At 40.8% G+C, this 19,006-nt stretch overlaps 1 protein-coding gene across 6 annotated transcripts in view; it reads right to left on the bottom strand.

Annotated features, from left to right (window-relative positions):
• Positions 1-16,905: 16,905 nt before the first annotated feature.
• LOC132835063 (primary cilium assembly protein FAM149B1-like) overlaps positions 16,906-19,006 on the bottom strand; it is a 209,422-nt gene continuing 207,321 nt past the window's right edge. For 5 of the 6 annotated variants that reach the window (XM_060854323.1, XM_060854324.1, XM_060854328.1 and 2 more), the window contains one exon: positions 16,906-18,627. In XM_060854323.1, the coding sequence (XP_060710306.1) occupies positions 18,554-18,627 (74 nt within the window). In that variant the 3' untranslated portion in view covers positions 16,906-18,553. The remainder of the gene's footprint in view (positions 18,628-19,006) is intronic. The other variant, XR_009647276.1, reaches the window with a different exon arrangement.

Below are 19,006 nucleotides of genomic sequence, written 5' to 3'. Positions count from 1 at the left end.
CAAGGCAACCTTTGTGTGGAGCCGCATGGGATTGGGGAGATGCTAAATGAGTATTTTGTATCAGTGTTTACTGTGGAGAAGTACATGGAAGAAAGAGAATGTGGGGAAATAGATGGTGACATCTTGAAAAATGTCCATATTTCAGAGGAAGAAGTGCTGGAATGCATAAAGGTGGATAAATCCCTAGGACCTGATAAGGTGTACACAAGAACTCTGTGGGAAGCTAGGGAAGTGATTGCTGGGCTCTTTGCTAAGATATTTGTATCATCAATAGTCACAAGTAGGAGCTGGAAGACTGGAGATTGGGTAACGTGGTGCCACTGTTTAAGAAGGGTGGTAAGGAGAAGCCAGGGAACTATGGACCGGTGAGCCAGACGTCGGTGGTGGGCAGATTGTGAAGGGAATCCTGAGGGACAAGATTTACACATATTTGGAAAGGCAAGGACTGATTAGGGATAGTCAACATGGCTTTGTGCATGGGAAATCATGTCTCATGAATTTGAGTTTTTTGAAAAAGTACTGAAGAGAAATGATGACGGCAGAGTGGTGGATGTGATCTATATGGACTTCAGTAAGGCATTTGATAAGGTTTCCCATGGGACACTGGTTAGCAAGGTTAGATCTCATGGAATACAGGGAGAACTCGCCATTTGGATACAGAACTGGCTCAAAGGTAGAAGATAGTGGGTAGTGGTGGTGAAAGCCTGTGACCAGTGGAATGAACAGGACATCGGTTAGGCTGCTTTTGGAATATTGTGTGCAATTCTGGTCTCTTTCTTTTTGGAAGGATTATGTGAAACTTGAAAGGGTTCAGAAAAGATTTACAAGGATGTTGCCAGGGTTGGAGGTTTTGAGCTATAGGGAAAGGCTGAATAAGCCGGGGCTATTTTCTCTGGAGCGTTGGAGGCTGAGGGGTGACCTTCTAGAGATTTATAAAATCATGAGGGGCATGGATAGGATAAATAGACAAAGTCTTTTCCTGGGGTGGGGAGACCACAGCTAGAGGGCATAGGTTTAGGGCAGAGGGGAAAGATTTAAAAGGGACCTAAGAGGTAGCTTTTTCACACAGATGGTGGTGTGTGTATGGAGTAAGCTGATAGAGGAAGTGGTGGAGGCTGATACAACTGCAATATTTAAAAGTCATCTGGATGGGTATACGAATAGGAAGGATTTAGATGGATATGGGCCAAGTGCTGGAAAATGGGACTAGATTAGGCTGGGATATCTGGTCGGCATGGACAAGTCGGACTGTAAGGTCTGCTTCCCTGCTGTACATTGTGATGACTATCTATCTATGACCTTCTCTGAAGCTGTCATATTGTTTTCTTTGCTGTGTGCTATTAGTCGAATGCAATTTGTGTGATATGATCTGTCTGTACTGTACTCAAAACAAACTTTTCACTATGATAATAACAAATTAAATCAAATCAAAAATTGTTTGCAGATTGCCCAATTATTAATCAGCAGTATAAATCCAGTTTCTGTCCCATGCCTCACCAATGCTCATTTTGCTATGGACTAGGCAAGATGACTCAAAACATTCTTGAGCAGTCAACCCAGAGCATAACTTTGCCATCTGTTTCGGTAAGAGAACAGTGAAAGTTACACGGAGTAAGGTAGCTAGGTTGAGTACTAGATTTTAAAACAGACAAAAGATTTATTCACAAAGTTACACAATTAAACACAAAGAACAGAATAAAGAACTCCTTATAAAACTCAGTCTATCCAAACTAAATTATGCTGTTTCGAATATACACAACAAGCAAACCCCCTTAAAGACCAGTAAAACAAAATGGAAAGATGCTTACAGGTTGAAGTTAGAAGAGCAGAAGGAGAGAGAGGGTTTCTACACAGCTTCCTGTTGAACTCCCAACTAGTTCTGGACTAAACAGCTAGAAAGCTGACCACTCCCTTTTCATTATACAGGTCACTTCTAAAACATGACCACTTTGGCCTGAAGACTCATTTGTTTACATATCAACAAAAGGTCTTTCAATACCCTTTAATCTCTGGACTAAACCAGTCTAATCAGAACAGGGAGCATTTACAACCCCCCTGCAAAAAATCAAGACCACAATATCCTTGAGAAAAAGAACAGCTTTTAGAAAAAAGGGAACATCTTTATTACACCTCTCCTTAAAAAAAACAATCAATACCAAAAGATGGCTTCATTTTAAAACCCTTCAAAAACCTGGTTAGTAGTCTAAACACACATACAACTATGATAACTATAAACATGCAAACATGCATAACTACATGCAAATTCAGGCCGAGGCACATCCGCCACCGAATGCCTCCGTATCTCATTCGACCCTCAATAATGCACTGGCAATCACATTTTCGCGACCTGCCACGTGCACAATTGTCAAATTGAACGGCTGTAACAATAAACTCCATCTATATGGTCTGGCATGTTTGTCCTTCAAGGGTTACGATCAGTGTATATGATTATCACAGATGCATTGCTGGTAATATAAACAGTGAAATGTTGCAATGCCAACATCAAGCTTAAAGTCACATTTTCTTTGAATATTTCTGTTGGTGAACATTCATCTTCCTGAAAAAATATCCAACAGGTCTTTCTATTTCCTCATCATCCTCCTGTAGGAGCACTGTGCCGATATGCACATCACTGGCATTGATAGCCACCTTGAAAGGCTTTGTGTAATCCGGTGTGATTAATACTGGAGTAGGGGTTAATACACTTTTTCGGCTGTCAAATGCATTTTGACACTCTGCTGTCCACTGAAACTTCTTGCCCTTTTTTTAACAATGCAGTGAGTGGAGCAGCCACACTGCTAAAGTTCAGCACAAATCTTCAATAAAATCCACTCAATCCCGTAGTACTGCTTTTTTCATTGGCGGTGTGGGAGATTCCCCAATTACTTTAGTTTTCACAGCCTTGTGTCGCACAGGACAGTAAAAATGTCTATGTATTTCAGCATGTGTTTTCCTGATGCCTAAATGACCTCCAAGTGGTAGTTCATGCCCCACTCGCAGCACTTCCTTTCTATACCCTACTGGCAAAACAACTTGATGAATCTTTGCCCATTTCTCATCTGCTTGAGTGTGTGATGGTCTCCATTTCCTCATTAAGATATAATTTGTTAGGTAATAACACACAGGAATGCATTCACTTTCGTTCTCTGCAAATGCCTTTTGATATAACTATTGTAAGTTCTCATCTTTCTACTGTAACTCGATCTGCTTAGCAGAGCTAAAGATACTTACATGTTTAACTATTTGCTCCTTCTCTGTTCCAAAATGTCTGATCAAAAAAAATCTTGGATAAAGCTATGTCAGCTTTCTTATCTGTGCCTTTTAATTCCTCCTGTTTCAACTTGTGTCTCTGTCATTTTGTGATCACACAATCAGAGAAAATTCCTGAATAAAGATCCTTCATTTCTCCAGTTGCCTGCGTCTCCACTGGCTTTTCAACTAGAGTAGGCAGCACGCCTACTGGAGAATCAGCTGTATCATTTGCAAGGACAAACTGTATTCCTGGAGCTGAGAGTTTGTCCAATACTCCTATCACAAATTCTTCACTCTTCTCTGGACTCTCTAGCCTCATTTTACATAATTGAGCACTTTTTGTCTCACCTTGAATTCCTGTTGCCAGTACCTTTCTGGCAATAGTCCCTCAGGAGTACATATCTCCTCATCCTTCAGCATTACAGACTGAAAGGATCCTGTGTCCCTGAATATTGTAACCTCTTTACCTGCTACTCCTGGCCTATGTGAATAAACTTTACCCTAGCATGTATATTTTTTAAGCAGATCTGGCACTTCCTCCTTACTCAACCTCTGATCATCTTGTACACTATGAGGCGGTTGTCTAACTTCCCTGATGCGTTTTGTTACTAGTCCAACAATTCTCCCAGGTTTGTCTCATTTTCCTACATCTAACGTTTTCCTAGCTCACCAATACTGTGATTTCATGTGGCCCACTTTATTACAATGAAAACACCAGAGCTTTTAAACTTATTTGTCCCCCTCATGGGTTTCTTTTTCACCCTGTGGTAAGTTATCCTTATGATCTTCACTGAGATCTATCTTTCCCTTTCCACGTGAGGATTTCTCTTTGCCCCAATTCCTATCCCCCAAATTGATTCTGGAAGCCAAACCGTGTTTTATGGAGCAGCTCATAATCATCAGCCACTTGAGCTGCTAACCTTGCTGTTTTAACTCTCTGCTCTTCCACATGACCTCACACTACTTCAGGTGGTGAATCTTTGAATTCCTCCAAAATAAATACCTCTCTAAGACCACCATAAGTTTGCTCGATTTTTAAAGCTTTTATCCATTTTCAAAAATTACTTTGTTTGATCCTTTAGTGGAATAAGATAGTGGAATCAAGGGTTATGGAGATAAGGCAGGAACAGGATACTGATTGAGGATGATCAGCCATGATCATAATGAATGGTGGTGCAGGCTCGAAGGGCAGAATGGCCTACTCCTGCACCTATTGTCTATTGTCTATCAAACTCAATATAGGTTTAACCAAGGTCCCTCCTTAGATTCCTGAAACATTGTCTACAGGCTTCTGGAACTAGCCCATATGCACTTAAAATGGCTATATTCGCTTCCTCATACTCCCCAGATACCTCCTCTGATCATGATGCAAATACCTGACCAGCTGTACCTACAAGTTTCGTTTGAATCAACAAAACCCACATTGCCACTGGCCATTGCATTTGTTTAGCCACCTTTTCAAATGAGATGAAAAAAATCTTCCACATCCTTCTCATCAAATTTAGGCAATGCTTGAACATACTTAAACAGTTTCTCACTAGGCTTCTGACTATCATCCTCACTCTCTTCCTCAAGAAGCCTACCCTCAGCATTTATCTCCAGCCTTTTAAGCTGACTTTCCTTTTCAAGTGGACAGAAGTGGATACTGCAGATGCTGGAGATTAGAGTCAAGATTAGAATGGTGCTGGAAAATCACAGCAGGTCAGGCAGCATCCGAGGAGCAGGAAAAATCGATGTTTTGGGCAAATGTGATTTCTCTTGCTCCTCAGATGTTGCCTGACCTGCTGTGCTTTCCCAGCAACACTCTAATCTTTCCTTTTTAAGTGTTATTTTATGAAGTTCACACACTTTCTTTTTCTTCCTCTGCTCTCTTTGTCCCTCTCTTCTGCTTTTAATTGTAACTCAAACTGTTTCATTTCTGCTGCCCTTTCCTTATTTTTTTGCCTCTAATTCGAGCTGCTTCATTTGCAATTGAATTCTTGCCATCAGTATAGATTCTGATGGTTTCTCCAGCAAGATTAAATGCTGAGCTCCTGCTGTAATTATCTCTACTTTCCTCACAGGGGCAGGCAGTTCCAATTCCAGCTCCTCTGCTAATTCCTGCAGCTTGGTCTTCCAAAGTCACCCCATCCGCCTGCAGAAAACTTTTGGTGACTGAAAGAGCCATTACTACCAAACCAACACCTGAAATAAAGACACTAGTACCTACCAATCATCGTTTAAAACCTACAAAGAGCTCCACTCTCTAATGGACTAGGGCAGACCACTCAAAATATTCTTGAGCGGTCAACCAGATTTGTTTCGGTAAGTGTACAGTGAAAGTTACACGGAGTAAGTTAGCTAGGTTGACTACCAAGGTTTAAAACAGACAAAAAACAATTCACAAAATTACACAATGAAACACAAAGGACAGAATAATGAACCCCGATAGAACTCAGTCTATCCAAACTAGACTTAATTATGCTGTTCCAAATATACTCAATAAGCAAACCCTCTAAAAGACCAGTAAAAAAATGGAACAGATGCTTACATGTTGAAGTTAGAAGGGCAGAAGGAGAGAGAGAGAGCTTCTACACAGCTCACTGTTGAACTCCCACCAAGTTCTGGAATGAACTTAATGGCTAGAGAGCTGACCACTCCCTTTTCATTATACAGGTCACTTCTAAAACATGGCTGTTTTGGCCTGAAGACCAAAGGCCCCTCAATATGCTTTAATCTCTGTAACAAACCAGTCTAATCGGTACCTGGAGCGTTTACAATCCTTCTGAGGAAAATCAAGGTCACAGTATCCTTGAGAAAAGGGACTAGTTTTGCGATTTTTTTTGGAAAGAGATGGGGGTGGGGGGGGAAGAAAAATTATTTTTAAAAAAAGTTCTTTGGACAGATGGAGCAAAAGATGAGTTTTATTTGACACCTTATACAGGAGACACATCTGAGATGATGCAGCTGTTTTCGTACCACTTAACATCTTTACTTCCTTTTCCACAGCTAGATATTTTTTTCTCATTTTATATGCAATACCTGCCTATGTTTGCCTTGATTCCAAACATCATCAAATCAGAGAGGACACCCTAGAATTATAGAATTCCTACAGTGTGGAATCAGGCCAATTGAGTCCACACCACCCCTCCAAAGACCATCCTACCTAGACCCAACCTTCTACCCTATCCCTGTGACCCTGCATTTCCCATGACTAATCCATCAATTCTGCATAACCCTGGACACTATGGTCAATTTAGCATGACTAATCTACCCTAATCTACACATCACCAGGTAAGAGCCTTAGAAAAGATCCCATAAAATACTGTGGGTTACAAAAAGTCAGGAGTGATATCAAGTTCTAGCACATCATTATCGTAACAGGGAGATTTCAAAGATGTGAGATTTTTTTTGCCAGAAATGAAAAGTAGATATGTGATATAGCATTTTACTTTGAAACCAAGTTGCTTATTACCTGATGTAATGCCCTCAATGGTTAGACAAGTAATTATAAATGGAGCATGAAAGCCCTGATGAAGGGCTTTTGCCCGAAATGTCAATTTTCCTGCTCCTTGGAAGCTGCCTGACCTGCTGTGCTTTTCCAGCACCACTCTAATCCAGACTTGAGTTTCCAGCATCTGCAGTCCTCATTTTTACCAAGTAATTATAAATGTGCTGTTATCATGCTGTTAAGTAACACTGTTCTTGATGTACTCATTAAAAGACCAGAATGATGAAGGTCTTGAGTGCTCAAGGTTCATTGTGTCCAGGTTTGTGGATAACACAATCAGAATCACCCCCATACCCCACCCACCAACACACACACACACACACCCTCCATAAGGCAAGGGATGATGAATGGTAGGACCCTGGGTAGCTCTGAGGATCAGAGGGACCTCAGTGTGAATGTACACTGGTACCTTGAGATATCAGAATAGATTGAAAAAGTGGTTAAAGAGGCATGTGTGGTACTTGCCTTCATTACCAAAGACATTGAGTTTAAGAGATGAGTTTAACATTAAGCCAGAACTGCACAAAACATTGGCTAGGCCTTGGCTAGATGTGTGAAGTTCTGAACAGCATTGTAGGACTGACATGATGGCATTGGAGAGGGTGCAGAGGAGATTACCTGGATGTTGTTGGGGCTGGACAGCTTTAGTAATGAAGAGATTGAATGGACTAAGGGCAAAGGAGATTGGGAGAGGACAATTGAGATGCATAAAATTATGAGGGCATAAATAGGATAGATGGGAAGAAACATTTCCCCTTGATGGAGGGATCAATGACCAGGGTTCACAGATTTAAGGTAAGGGGCAGAAGATTTCGAAGAGATGTGAGGAAAAACATTTTCATCCAGAGAGTGATACGAATCTGCCTGTAGAGCTGGTAGAGGCAGAAATCCTCACGATATTTAAGAAGTATTTAGATGTGTACTTGCAATGCCAAGGCATACAAGGCTATGGCAAAAGTGAGGACTGCAGATGCTGGAAATCAGGGTGTAGATTAGAGTGTTGCTGGAAAAGCACAGCAGGTCAGGCAGCATCTGAGGAGCAGGAAAATCGATGTTTCAGGCAAAAGGACCAGTGCTAGATGTGGGATTAGAATAGGTAGTTAGGTTGTTGTTTTTGAGTGGCATGAATGCAATAGGCTGAAGGGCCTTTATTCTTTATTCTCCTACTCAGAGAAGCAGTTGGATACCATGAACCACAGACTACAGGTGGAAATTATGGAATTTTCAAAAATAGGTGAAGTACAATTGTTATTTTAATGTTATGTAATGCTATTATAACTGTGACATGAAGAATGTCCCGGTGAAGCCCCATGACTTCATCAGTCACACAGGTTTAAGCTATAGGAAGATGTTAAAAGGCGAGGGCTGTTACCCCTGAAGCATCAGTGGCTGAGGGGTGATCTTATAGAGGTTTATTAAATTATGAGGGGCATGGATAGGGTGAATAGACAGTCTTTTCCCTAGGTTGGAAGAGTCCAGAACTAGAGGGCAGGAGTTAGGGTGAGAGGGGAAAGATTTAAAAGGGACCTAAGTGGCAACTTTTTCATGCAAAGGATAGTGCGTATATGGAATGAGCTGTCAGAGGAGGTGGTGGAGGCTGGTACAATTACAGCATTTAAAAGGCATCTGGATGGGTATGTGAATAGGAAGGGTTTGGAAGGATATGGGCCAAGTGCTGGCAAATGCAACTAGATTAATTTAGGATAGCTGGTTGGCATGGATAAGTTAGATTGAAGGTCTGTTCCGTCATAGAAATGCACAGCACAGAAACAGACCTTTTGGTCCAAGTTGTCCAGATGAACTTAAGGCTTGGATTGGTGCCTGAGAATATGACGTTCTTGCGATCACAGAGACTTGGTTGAAGGAAGGGCATGATTGGCAACTAAATGTTGCAGGATATAGATGCTTCAGAAAGGACAGTGAGGGAAGTAAAAGGCGGTGGGGGAGGGGTGTGGAATTGTATTGCTGGTATCACTGCTGTGATAAAGGAGGACACTATGGAGGGCTTGAGCAGTGAGACATTATGGATGGAGCTGAGAAATATGAAGGTTGCAGTTACATTGTTGGGGCTGCATTACAAGCCTCTCAACAGTGAGGGTGAGGTAAAAGAGCAAATAGGTAAACAGATTATGGAAAGATGTAGAGGCAACAGGGTGGTGGTGATGAGAGATTTTAATTTTCCCAACGTTGACTGGGAAACATGTAGCATCAGAAGTCCGGATGGGGCAGAATTTGTAAGGAGCATCCGGGAAGGTTTTCTAGAGCAGTATGTCAATAGTCCAACAAGGGAAGGGGCCATATTGGACCTGGTGTTGGGGAATGAGCCAGACCAGATGGTAAAAGTTGCAGTGGGGGATTTCTTTGTGAATAGTGACCACAGTTCTGTAAGTTTTAGAATACTCATAGACAAAAATGAGGGTGGTCCTAAGGGACAAGCACTAAACTGGGCCAAGGCCAATTTATCAAAATTAGGCAGGAGCTGGGAAATGTGGATTGGACACAGCTATTTGAAGGAAAGTCCACATTTAATATGTGGGAGACTTTCAAAGATAGGTTGAAGGTAGTGCAGGATAGGCATGTCCCTTTGAAAACAGGGGATAGGAAAGGCAAGATTCGTGAACCGTAGATGACAGGAGAAATCGTGCAACTAGCCAAAAGGAAAAGGGAAATGTACATAAGGTCCAGACAACTAAGAACAGAACAGGCCTTGGAGGAGTATCGGGAGAGTAGGACCAGTCTTAACACGGAATCAAGTGGGCTAAAAGGGGTCATGAAATAACTTTAGCAAGCAGAATTAAGGAGAATCCCATGGCCTTTTATTCTTACGTAAGAAGTAAGAGGGTAAACAGAGAATGGGTCAGTCCATTAAAGGATAATGAAGGAAAGTTGTGTGTCGAACCTGAGAAAATGGGTAAGACTCTCAATGATTACTTTGCGTCCGTGTTCACTGAGGAATGAGAGGTGATGAGTGCTGAGATTAGACATAGAAGTTTGTTTACTCTGGATCACGTTGACTTAAGGAGGGAAGATGTGTTGGGTAGGCTAAAGGATATTAAGGTGGACAAATCCCAGGACTGGATGAGATCTACCCCAGGTTGCTGAAGGGGGTGAGAGAGGAAATAACTGGGGCGCTTACAGATATCTTTGCAGCATCTTTAAACACAGGTGAGGTGCTGGAGGGTTGCTCATGTTGTCCCTCTGTACAAGAAGGGTAATAGGGATATTCCAGGTAACTATAGACCAGTAAGCCTGACATCAGTGGTGGGAAAGTTGCTGGAGAAGGTACTGAGGGATAGGATCTATTTATATGTAGAAAAGCATGGGCTTATCAGTGATAGGCAACATGGTTTTGTGCGGAGTAGATCATGCCTTCTGTGAGGAAGTAACCAAGCTGTTGATGTCATATACATGGACTTTAATAAGGCATTTGATAAGGTTCCCCATGGTAAACTGATGGAGAAAGTGATGTCACATGGTGTGCAGGGTGTTCTAGCTAGGTGGATAAAGAACTGGTTGAGCAACAAGAGACAGAGAGTAGGAATTGAAGGAAGTTTCTCAAAATGGAGAATGGAATGGTGTTCCATAGGGATCAGTACTGGGACCACTGTTGTTTGTGATATACATAAATAATCTGGAAGAGGGCATTGTTGGTCTGATCAGTAACTTTGCAGATGACACGAAGATTTGTGGAGTAACAGAAACCATAGGGGACTGTCAAAGAATATAGGAGAATATAGATAGACTGGAGAGTTGGGCGGAGAAGTGGCAGATGGAGTTCAGATGCATTTTGCGAAGTCTAGTTCTAGAGCGAACTACACTGTAAATGGAAGAGTTTTGGGAAAAGTTGATGACCAGAGAGATCTGGGAGTTCAGGTTCATTGTACCCTGAAAGTGGCTGTAGATGGATAGAGCAGTCAAGAAAGCATATGGTGTGCTTGCCTTCACTGGATTGGGTATTGAGTATAAGAGCTGATAGATCATGTTAAAATTGTATAAGACTTTGGTTCGGCTGTGTTTGGAATACTGTGTACAGCTCTAGTTGCCACATTACCAAAAGGATATGGATGCTCTGGAGAGGCTGCAGAGGTTTACAAGGATGTTGCCTGGTATGGAAGATACTAGCTATGAAAAGAGGTTGAGTAGGTTAGGATTACTTTCATTAAAAAAAAGGAGATTGAGGGAGGACTTGATTGAAGTCTACAAAATCATGAGCGGTATAGACAGGGTAGATAGACATAAGCCTTTCCCAGGGTAAGGGATTCAATAACGAGAGGTCACGTGATCAAGGTGACAGGTGAAAAGTTTAAGGGGTAAATACGTGGCAAGTAAATGCCTGGAACGCATTGCCATAGAGTCATAGTAGAGGCAGGCTCAATAGATTCAGTTAAGGTGCATCTGGATATGAAGCAGAGGAAAACAGATGCTTAGGAATTGGGCAATCGGTTTAGACAGTGAATTTGGATCGGCTCAGGCTTGGAGGGCTGAAGGGCTTGTTCCTGGGCTGTAAATTTTCTTTGTTCTTTATATCCTAAATAAATGCAGTCGCAAACTGCCCCTCCCACCCCCTCCCCAACCCGCGCTCTCACCTCTTTCGACACCTGGGGCAGCAGTTTGCCGCTGATCTCCTCCCAGCGTAGTTTCTGCAGATTCGGGAGCTGGCCCACAATCAGTAGCGGCCAGTTCGGTGGCTCGATTTAATCACCAACATGGGCAATCGATTCTGTTTTATATAATATCCAGAATGAAAGAGACTTTCACCAGGCATTTAAAATGAACTTATAATCTGAAAGTAGAACTATATCCCATTCATTATTGATACATTTGTACAGCACAAAGATTTTTGCAGGGATAATATTGCTTTTTTTCGAAAAAAGACACAAGAAAAAAAACAATCTGTTGGCCAGGGAGTGCAGACACAGGATAGAATGCGATGACTTTTCAAGATATCCACAAAATTGAATTGCTGCAAGTGGAAACTTGAAAAATCTTCAGTACAGACTGGAACCAAGCTGGATCTGAGTTTTTACAAAATGGCTTGCTTTGTATTTAGCATTTATAAGGTACTCAGAAATACTGATATTTGGAAACTATCAAGTTTCCAAAAACTTCCACTGAGTGAAGATGACAGAAACTTACAGTTTCTGGCGTTTCTTTCTTACTGATCATCTTCATCTATGATAACAGAAGTGAAGTCCAGAAAGGCTATGAAGCAACAACTTGCACAAGAACCCTCATTTCATTTTTCAAACCACATTTTCCATGAATTAGCATCATAAATGTAATCTCTTAAAGTACAAAAAGTTTTGTTGATCTTTTTCTCCAAATTCATTTGACTTAACGTGAACAGCGGGCAGATCACTGCTCATATTAAACTATTAGCATCATTTCCAGGAAGTGCCCAAACAGTTCCACATAGGCAGAGATGTAAGCACAGAAACAGACCCTTCGGTCTGACTCATCCATGCTGACCAGACATCCTAAATTAATCTAGTCACCTCTGCCAGCACTTGGCCCATATCCCTCTAAACCCTTCCTATTCATATATTCATCCAGATGCCTTTTAAATGTTGCGGTTGCTCCAGCCTCCACCACTTTCTCTGGCAGCTCATTCCACACATGCACTTTGCATTAAAAAGTTGCCCCTTAGGTCTTTTTTAAATCTTTCCCCTCTCACTGTAATCCTATGCCCTCTAGTTCTGGACTCCCCCAACCCAGGGAAAAGATCTTGCCTATTCACCTTATCCTCATGATTTTATAAATCTCTATAAGGTCACCACTCAGCCTCTGACACTCTAAGAGAAAGCAGTCCCAGCCTATTCAGCCTCTCTCTGTATCTTCCAGATTTTCACAGAGGCCAGAAATATAAATTTATTTGCAAATATCTTTCTGTTATTGATAACCACTTATAATTGGAAACAATAAATTAGGATTGCACAAATGGTTTTCCAATTCTGATATACTGTTATGACTAGTGCGAGGAGTGCGTTGGAAGTTAAGCAAAGTCAAGCACTTCGTGAGCCATACCAAAGTCTTATTCAATCACTAAATGTCATCACTTTGTTTCTCTTTATTACCATTGAATATTACCATTTCACCAGGCTTTTCAAGATACTCAAAAATAACACATTTACTATGGGGAAATTTATCCTTCAAACAAGTAACAATCTGGTTATCAACTTTATTACTATGTGAAATAAATTAAATTTCCCTTATCCAGAAAGGAGCATACATTCTGAAAGATAGGATTTACATACGTTTGGAGAGGTAAGGATTGTTTAGGGATAGTTCTGCATGGTTTTGTGCCAGGAAAGTTGTGTCTCACAAACTTGATTGAGTTTTTTTTGTGAATTTACCAGAACGATTGATGAAGACAGAGTGATAAATGTTGTTTGCTTAGACTTCGTAAAGCCTTTGACAAAGTTTCACAATGGCAGACTAATTATTAAATTTAGATCACATGGGATTCAGGGTGAGTTTGGTTACAAAATTGGCTTTAAGATCTGAGACAGAGGTTGGTCAAGGAGAATTGTTTTTTGGGTAGGAACCCTGTGACCAATGTGTTCCACAGGGATCAGTACTGGGTCTACCTTTATTTATCTTGTATATAAATGAGTTGGATGAGAATATAGAAGGCATGGTTATTAAGTTTTCAGATTCCACCAAAATTGATGGTATAGGGGACAGTGAAGAAGTTTATCTAAGATTACAAAAAGACATCTTGATTCATTGGGTCACTGGGCTGAGGAGTGGCAAATGGAGTTTAATTTGGAAAAATGTGAGGTAGTTTGGTAATGCAAACAAGGACAGGATTTATACAATTAATGATAGGGACCTGGGTGGTGTTGTAGAACAGGGAGACATAGCAGTTCAGGGACTTAATACTTCAAAATTTGTGTCACAATTAGATAGTGTGGTTAAAAAGGTGTTTAGCAGGCTTCCCTTCATTGTTCATATTTTTGGTTATTGGAGTTGGAATGTTGTATTGAGGTTGTATCGGACATGGATGAGGCCTGTTCTGGAGTACTGTATGCAGTTCTGTTCACCCTGTTATAGGAAGGACATTATTAAACTGAAGAGGGGTCAGAAAAGATTTACCAGGTTGTTGCTGGGACTTTTTTTACTGCAGCATTGGAGGTTCAGGGGTGATCTTATTAGGGTTTATTATTAGGGTTTATAAAATCACGAGGGGCATAGATAAGACAAATGACCAGGGTCTTTGCCTTTGTGTGAAAGTTCAAAACTAGGGGCGAGGAGTGAAAGATTTAAAAAGGACATGAAGGGCAACATTTTTACACAGAGAGTGGTTCATGTGTCAAATAAACTGCCAGTGAAAGTAATGGATGCATGTACAGTTACAATGTTACAAGACATTTGGATAAGTTCATGAATAGCAAAGGTTTAGGGGGGGTGGAATTATGTGCCAATTGCAGGCAGATGGGACAAGTTTAGTTTGAGAACATGATCGGCGTGGACAGTTTGGACCAAAGGGTCTGTTTCCATGCTGTATGTCTCATATATAGAGAGGATGAAATATGCAAATCTGCAGAGCAATTATGAGTGGAAAAATAGGGAAAAAGTTGTGGATTGAGAGTCCAAACTAAAAAGGAAAATGAAAGCCAAGATGAAAGCAAGAAACACACAACTAGCATAAAGGGTTCTTGCCTTTATTAGTCGAGGCATTGAATATGAAATCATGATGGATCTGTACATGATAACTGTTAGGCTGTGATTGGAATACTGTGCACAGTTTTGGTCACCAGACTATAGGAAGCATATGTTTGCACTGGAGAGGGTGCATTGGAGATAGACTAGAAACCCCACCTGGGCTGGAGCATTTCAAAAAGAGGAGAGACTACATAGACATCATGGGGTCTCCGAGCAGAGGAGACTGAGGGGATATCTAATTGAAGTCTAAAATTATGAGGGGCATAGTTCTGGTAGGTAGGTAAATGTATTTTTCGTCAGTGGATGGGGCAATAATTGGGGGCACAAATTTAAGGTAAGGAGCAGGAGGTTTCGAGGGGATTTGAGGAAATTATTTTCATCCAAAGGCTGGGATGAATCTGGAACCTACTGCCTGAAATGATGATAGTGACAGGAACCGTTACACAGTTTAAGTAGTATTACATGAACATTTGAAATTCAATAACAAAAAGGTCTATGGGCCAAATACTGGGAAATGGAATTTCTAATAAATAGGTGCTTGACTGGCAAAGACACAATGGGCCAAAGGGCCACCATCTGAGTTGTAAAACTCTATGTCTCTGGAGAGAAATGAAATAGAAGAGAGGGAAAACATCTAACTGAGAAACAGATATCAGAAAGAGAATTCAAGTGCATGTATTGACAAATTATGGATGAGTAACAGAATCAGTCAACCAAAATTAATAGCAAATATTCCTCATGTTAACACAAATTTTATTGTATAATCAAAACTAAAGAAATTTATAAAAATTCTGGCGTATAAATTTACAAAAATTTAATAACACCAAAATAGCATTTGAATCTTCGCGGCAGCAATAAACCAGCTTTTACAGTTTCTTAAAATGAATCTGTAATCTGTTCAGTACAATATCATATCGACCCATTACACATACCCCAGTCTGTACACTACCAACACATGCATAAGATTTGTATGGATCCCAGTCTGAGGCAGAACTATTGTGTAATCCTCACAATCCTCTGACCTCTGATCAATGAATAAATGAATCAATTAATCCTCTGATCCTCTCATGGATATCACTAAACAGTGATGATCAGAATGTCTTGTGATCCTGAGGTATTCTCCCACACTCTGAACACAACAACATTGGTTGACAAGTCATCTGAAAGTTAGGGAACAGAAACTGTGGCATGAAGATTATTATACACATTCACCTGACACTGCAGAACTGATGGATAAAGGAAATGGCGAGTGTTCATTGTATGTGGTTGTGAATGGGTTGGGAATAGAGAAAAGCATAGCTAAAGAGCAGAAGATATTTAGAGGATCTGAGGAGTGGGTGAAGTGAGAGAACTAGAAATGGAAGGCTGGAGGTAGAGGGCAGAGTTGTGCAGGGAGTGGAAAGGAGGGGAAGCAGTGCATTTGGAAGGATGGCGAACTGGATGTGGAAGAGAAGGGAGAAGATGGAGTGAAACTGGATCCAACAAAGACTTCACAGATCATCTTTGGACATTGAGCATTATTTGGAGGAGAGAAGGATCGAGAGAGCTGATTTTGACCTCAATCCGAAATGCCTCAAGACATTAAGTATTTTCAGTTGAGAGTGTGGGAATGATGTAGCTACATCCCAGGCTGACTTAGCTGTCGTTGATGAGAAGTCCAAAGTAATTTTTAATACTGGTGAAAATGCAAAGCAGAGGAGAAATGTCACAGTATAAAGTAGTGCAAAGGTCACAGAAAACGAAAAACTCACAGCTGATTGGTCTCTCAAATCACAAGCACAGCCAGCTGATGATAAGAGAACAAGGACAGGGATGAACTAGACAGATATTTAATGAGTAAACAAATGAGGAAAGACGAGTTGAAGATGCAATGAGATCAGACATGATCATTTGAATGGTGGAGCAGGATCAAAGGGTTGAATTGTCTACTCCTGCTCCCAGTGCTGATAATCCTTAAAGACATTAATTAACTTACTAAAATCTAATGTAAAGTATTGGTAAGTGAGTAGATTGGATCCTGTGGAATTATGATTTGAACAGGAGTCAAAGGGAAATGGAATTAATCTGGAGATATAATTTTATTTTGAATGTATTACAAGGTTAAGTTTGGCAAAGTTATTCACCTACTAAACAAAGGAGAGGTCTACTGACAGGTATACAGTCCTGGATAGATCATCTCTGGAATATTTTGAATGGTGCTGGCCAACAGATTTTCAGAAAGACACTCTTGGCTTTGGAGGAAGTGCAGAGTAACTGAATGATACTGCAACTGCTAATTATGAAGAGAGAATCTTCAAAGTGGAATTCTATTGCCAGGAATTTAGAGCTTTTAGGGTGATTTAAGCAGTTATTTAGATATTAAGGAAAACAGATAAAAGTGGACAAACTACTTCCACTAGTTGGGGAATCTACATCCTAAAAATTAATGCCAGATATTTCAGCAGTAAAATTAGGAAATACTTTTCCACACAGAGGGGAAGAAATTTGGAATTCTCTTCTGTAAATTTCAAACAACCTTGGATTAATTGCTCGTATTAAACTGGGACTAATATTTTTATTATCCAGATATATTAACAAATAAGGAGCAAAGTTGGGTATATGGACTCAGGTCACAGAGCAGCTTTGATTTCACTGAGTAGCTGAACAAGAATCAAGGGACTAGATGGCTTTCTCCTATTCCTATGTCCTTTTTAACATAATAGCAGTCTAATAGATACAGATTAAACGTTTTAGTTTCAATTTTCGAATAATGTGGACAATGTCTGCTTAAATCAGTGACAAAAAGCTGTTTAGATCAGTACTGGGTAGTGGACTTAATTGAAGTGAATCTACCCTTCCCTGCTAAACCGCTTGTCAGTTGAGTATCAGTTAGCATTTGTGCAATATATCTCTGTCAGTGTTGCTGACCAGCAATGTTTTCTTTAGCAGTTTTAACGTCGACTTAGAGCACAAGGTTCTCTAAAGTATGAAACAATGAGCCTTGGAATAAGTTACAAAGTGTGATTCTAATCTGTCTGTGGATCAATCAATTATATTATTCTTCTAAACTTTATAAACTTGTTCGAACAGATGACTCTGAATTTTAATTCCCAAAGGCAGAAGGGTGAAAAGACAAATGTATTGTCCTCATTATCACTTCATTCTTGGTGCATCAATAGACATTGTTATGTTCACATTGGGCTCACTCACAAAAATTCTACCCATGTTTTCAAGCCAGAGAAACCGGACATATGTCCTCCTTTGATGGGGTTTTCAAGAGCAGGGAGACAGACAGTGGAAGTTGTGAAGCAGGAGGTCATGTGTCCACTAAGGCCTCTGCCAGACCATATTAAAAGATCATGGTTCACATTCTCTGTAATTTAATGTGCATAAATCATAATGTGGACAACTTTTTTCAAAAGCCAATTTTAAGTGGGATCACTAACCCGCACACATTCCCAGTATCCTCAACTCCCACACATTCCAAACCCACTTCCTCTCACATACTCCTGGGACTTGTTTCTATCAGGTGTTCCTGGTACCCCCTCCTCCCACTCTGTCCCACATGTGTCTAGGACCCCTAGCTCACACACTTTCCAGGAACTCCATTTTAAGGCTACACATTCCTGGGACTCCCTCACTCCCTCATTACAGATCAGTACAAGGTAATTTCAACAGCCAATTGCAAATCCAGCATCTCATAACTGTGACCAAATTAGTCATAGATACTGGAGGCAGGAAGTTTTCAACACTTGCCACAGGCTTCCTTCGAAATCATTTTAATGGCTAGCAGAGGCCTGTGTGGAAGAAGATAAATCAAACAGATCAGGTTAAACTGACACATTTCTATCCTCGTAAATACCAATCTATGGATAAAGGCTTTGCTGAGCTAGCAATCAGGAGTTTGATTAATTCATCGCTACTTGGTTCTCACAGCAAATGGACTCAAAATTCCTTTTATGTTGCATCCAACCTAAACAGATGGTTGATAACATATTTTACATCAGTCATTGCTCTGAATAAAACCACTCAGTTAGACAGAGAGGGTGTGCTGCTTGCTGGCCATGTTCCTGAATTGTGCAAAAAACAACATGCTTTGGTCCAGACATCACTCACTAGAATGGGTAAGGTAGACTCTTCCTCCATGAAGCTCCCTTCTATTGTTTTTTATAACGCAGTCCTGCTTCTTGAGCCAATGCCTCCACGAATAAGAGGTGGGATGGGGAGCGGTAAACGGTGACCTGATACAGAAAGAAACATAGATTCTCCACTTTTCTTTTTCACATAGCTCCGGTCACTGTATAATCCCTTTCTATTTTCTTACCCACCTGCCACCACCACCCCAAAACCTACCTATCCATCTTCCCACCTATCCCTAAGCCTCTCTTAATTGTGCTCGACTTGGTCACAGCTAGTGACCTGCTGTGGCTGTGATTAGATTAGATTCCCAACAGTGTGGAAACAGGCCTTTCAGCCCAACAAGTCCACACCAACCATCCGAAATGTAACCCACCCAGACCCATTTCCTTCTGACTAATGCACCTAGTGGTATGGGCAATTTAGCATGGCCAATTCACCTGACCTGCACATCTTTGAACTGTGGGAGGAAACCAGAGCAGA

This window comes from Hemiscyllium ocellatum, chromosome 43 (assembly GCF_020745735.1).
Source record: "Hemiscyllium ocellatum isolate sHemOce1 chromosome 43, sHemOce1.pat.X.cur, whole genome shotgun sequence".
In the NCBI taxonomy this organism is placed as follows: domain Eukaryota; kingdom Metazoa; phylum Chordata; class Chondrichthyes; order Orectolobiformes; family Hemiscylliidae; genus Hemiscyllium; species Hemiscyllium ocellatum.
Note: the sequence above shows the minus strand (reverse complement) of the source record. Positions and strands in the feature narration are given on the sequence as shown.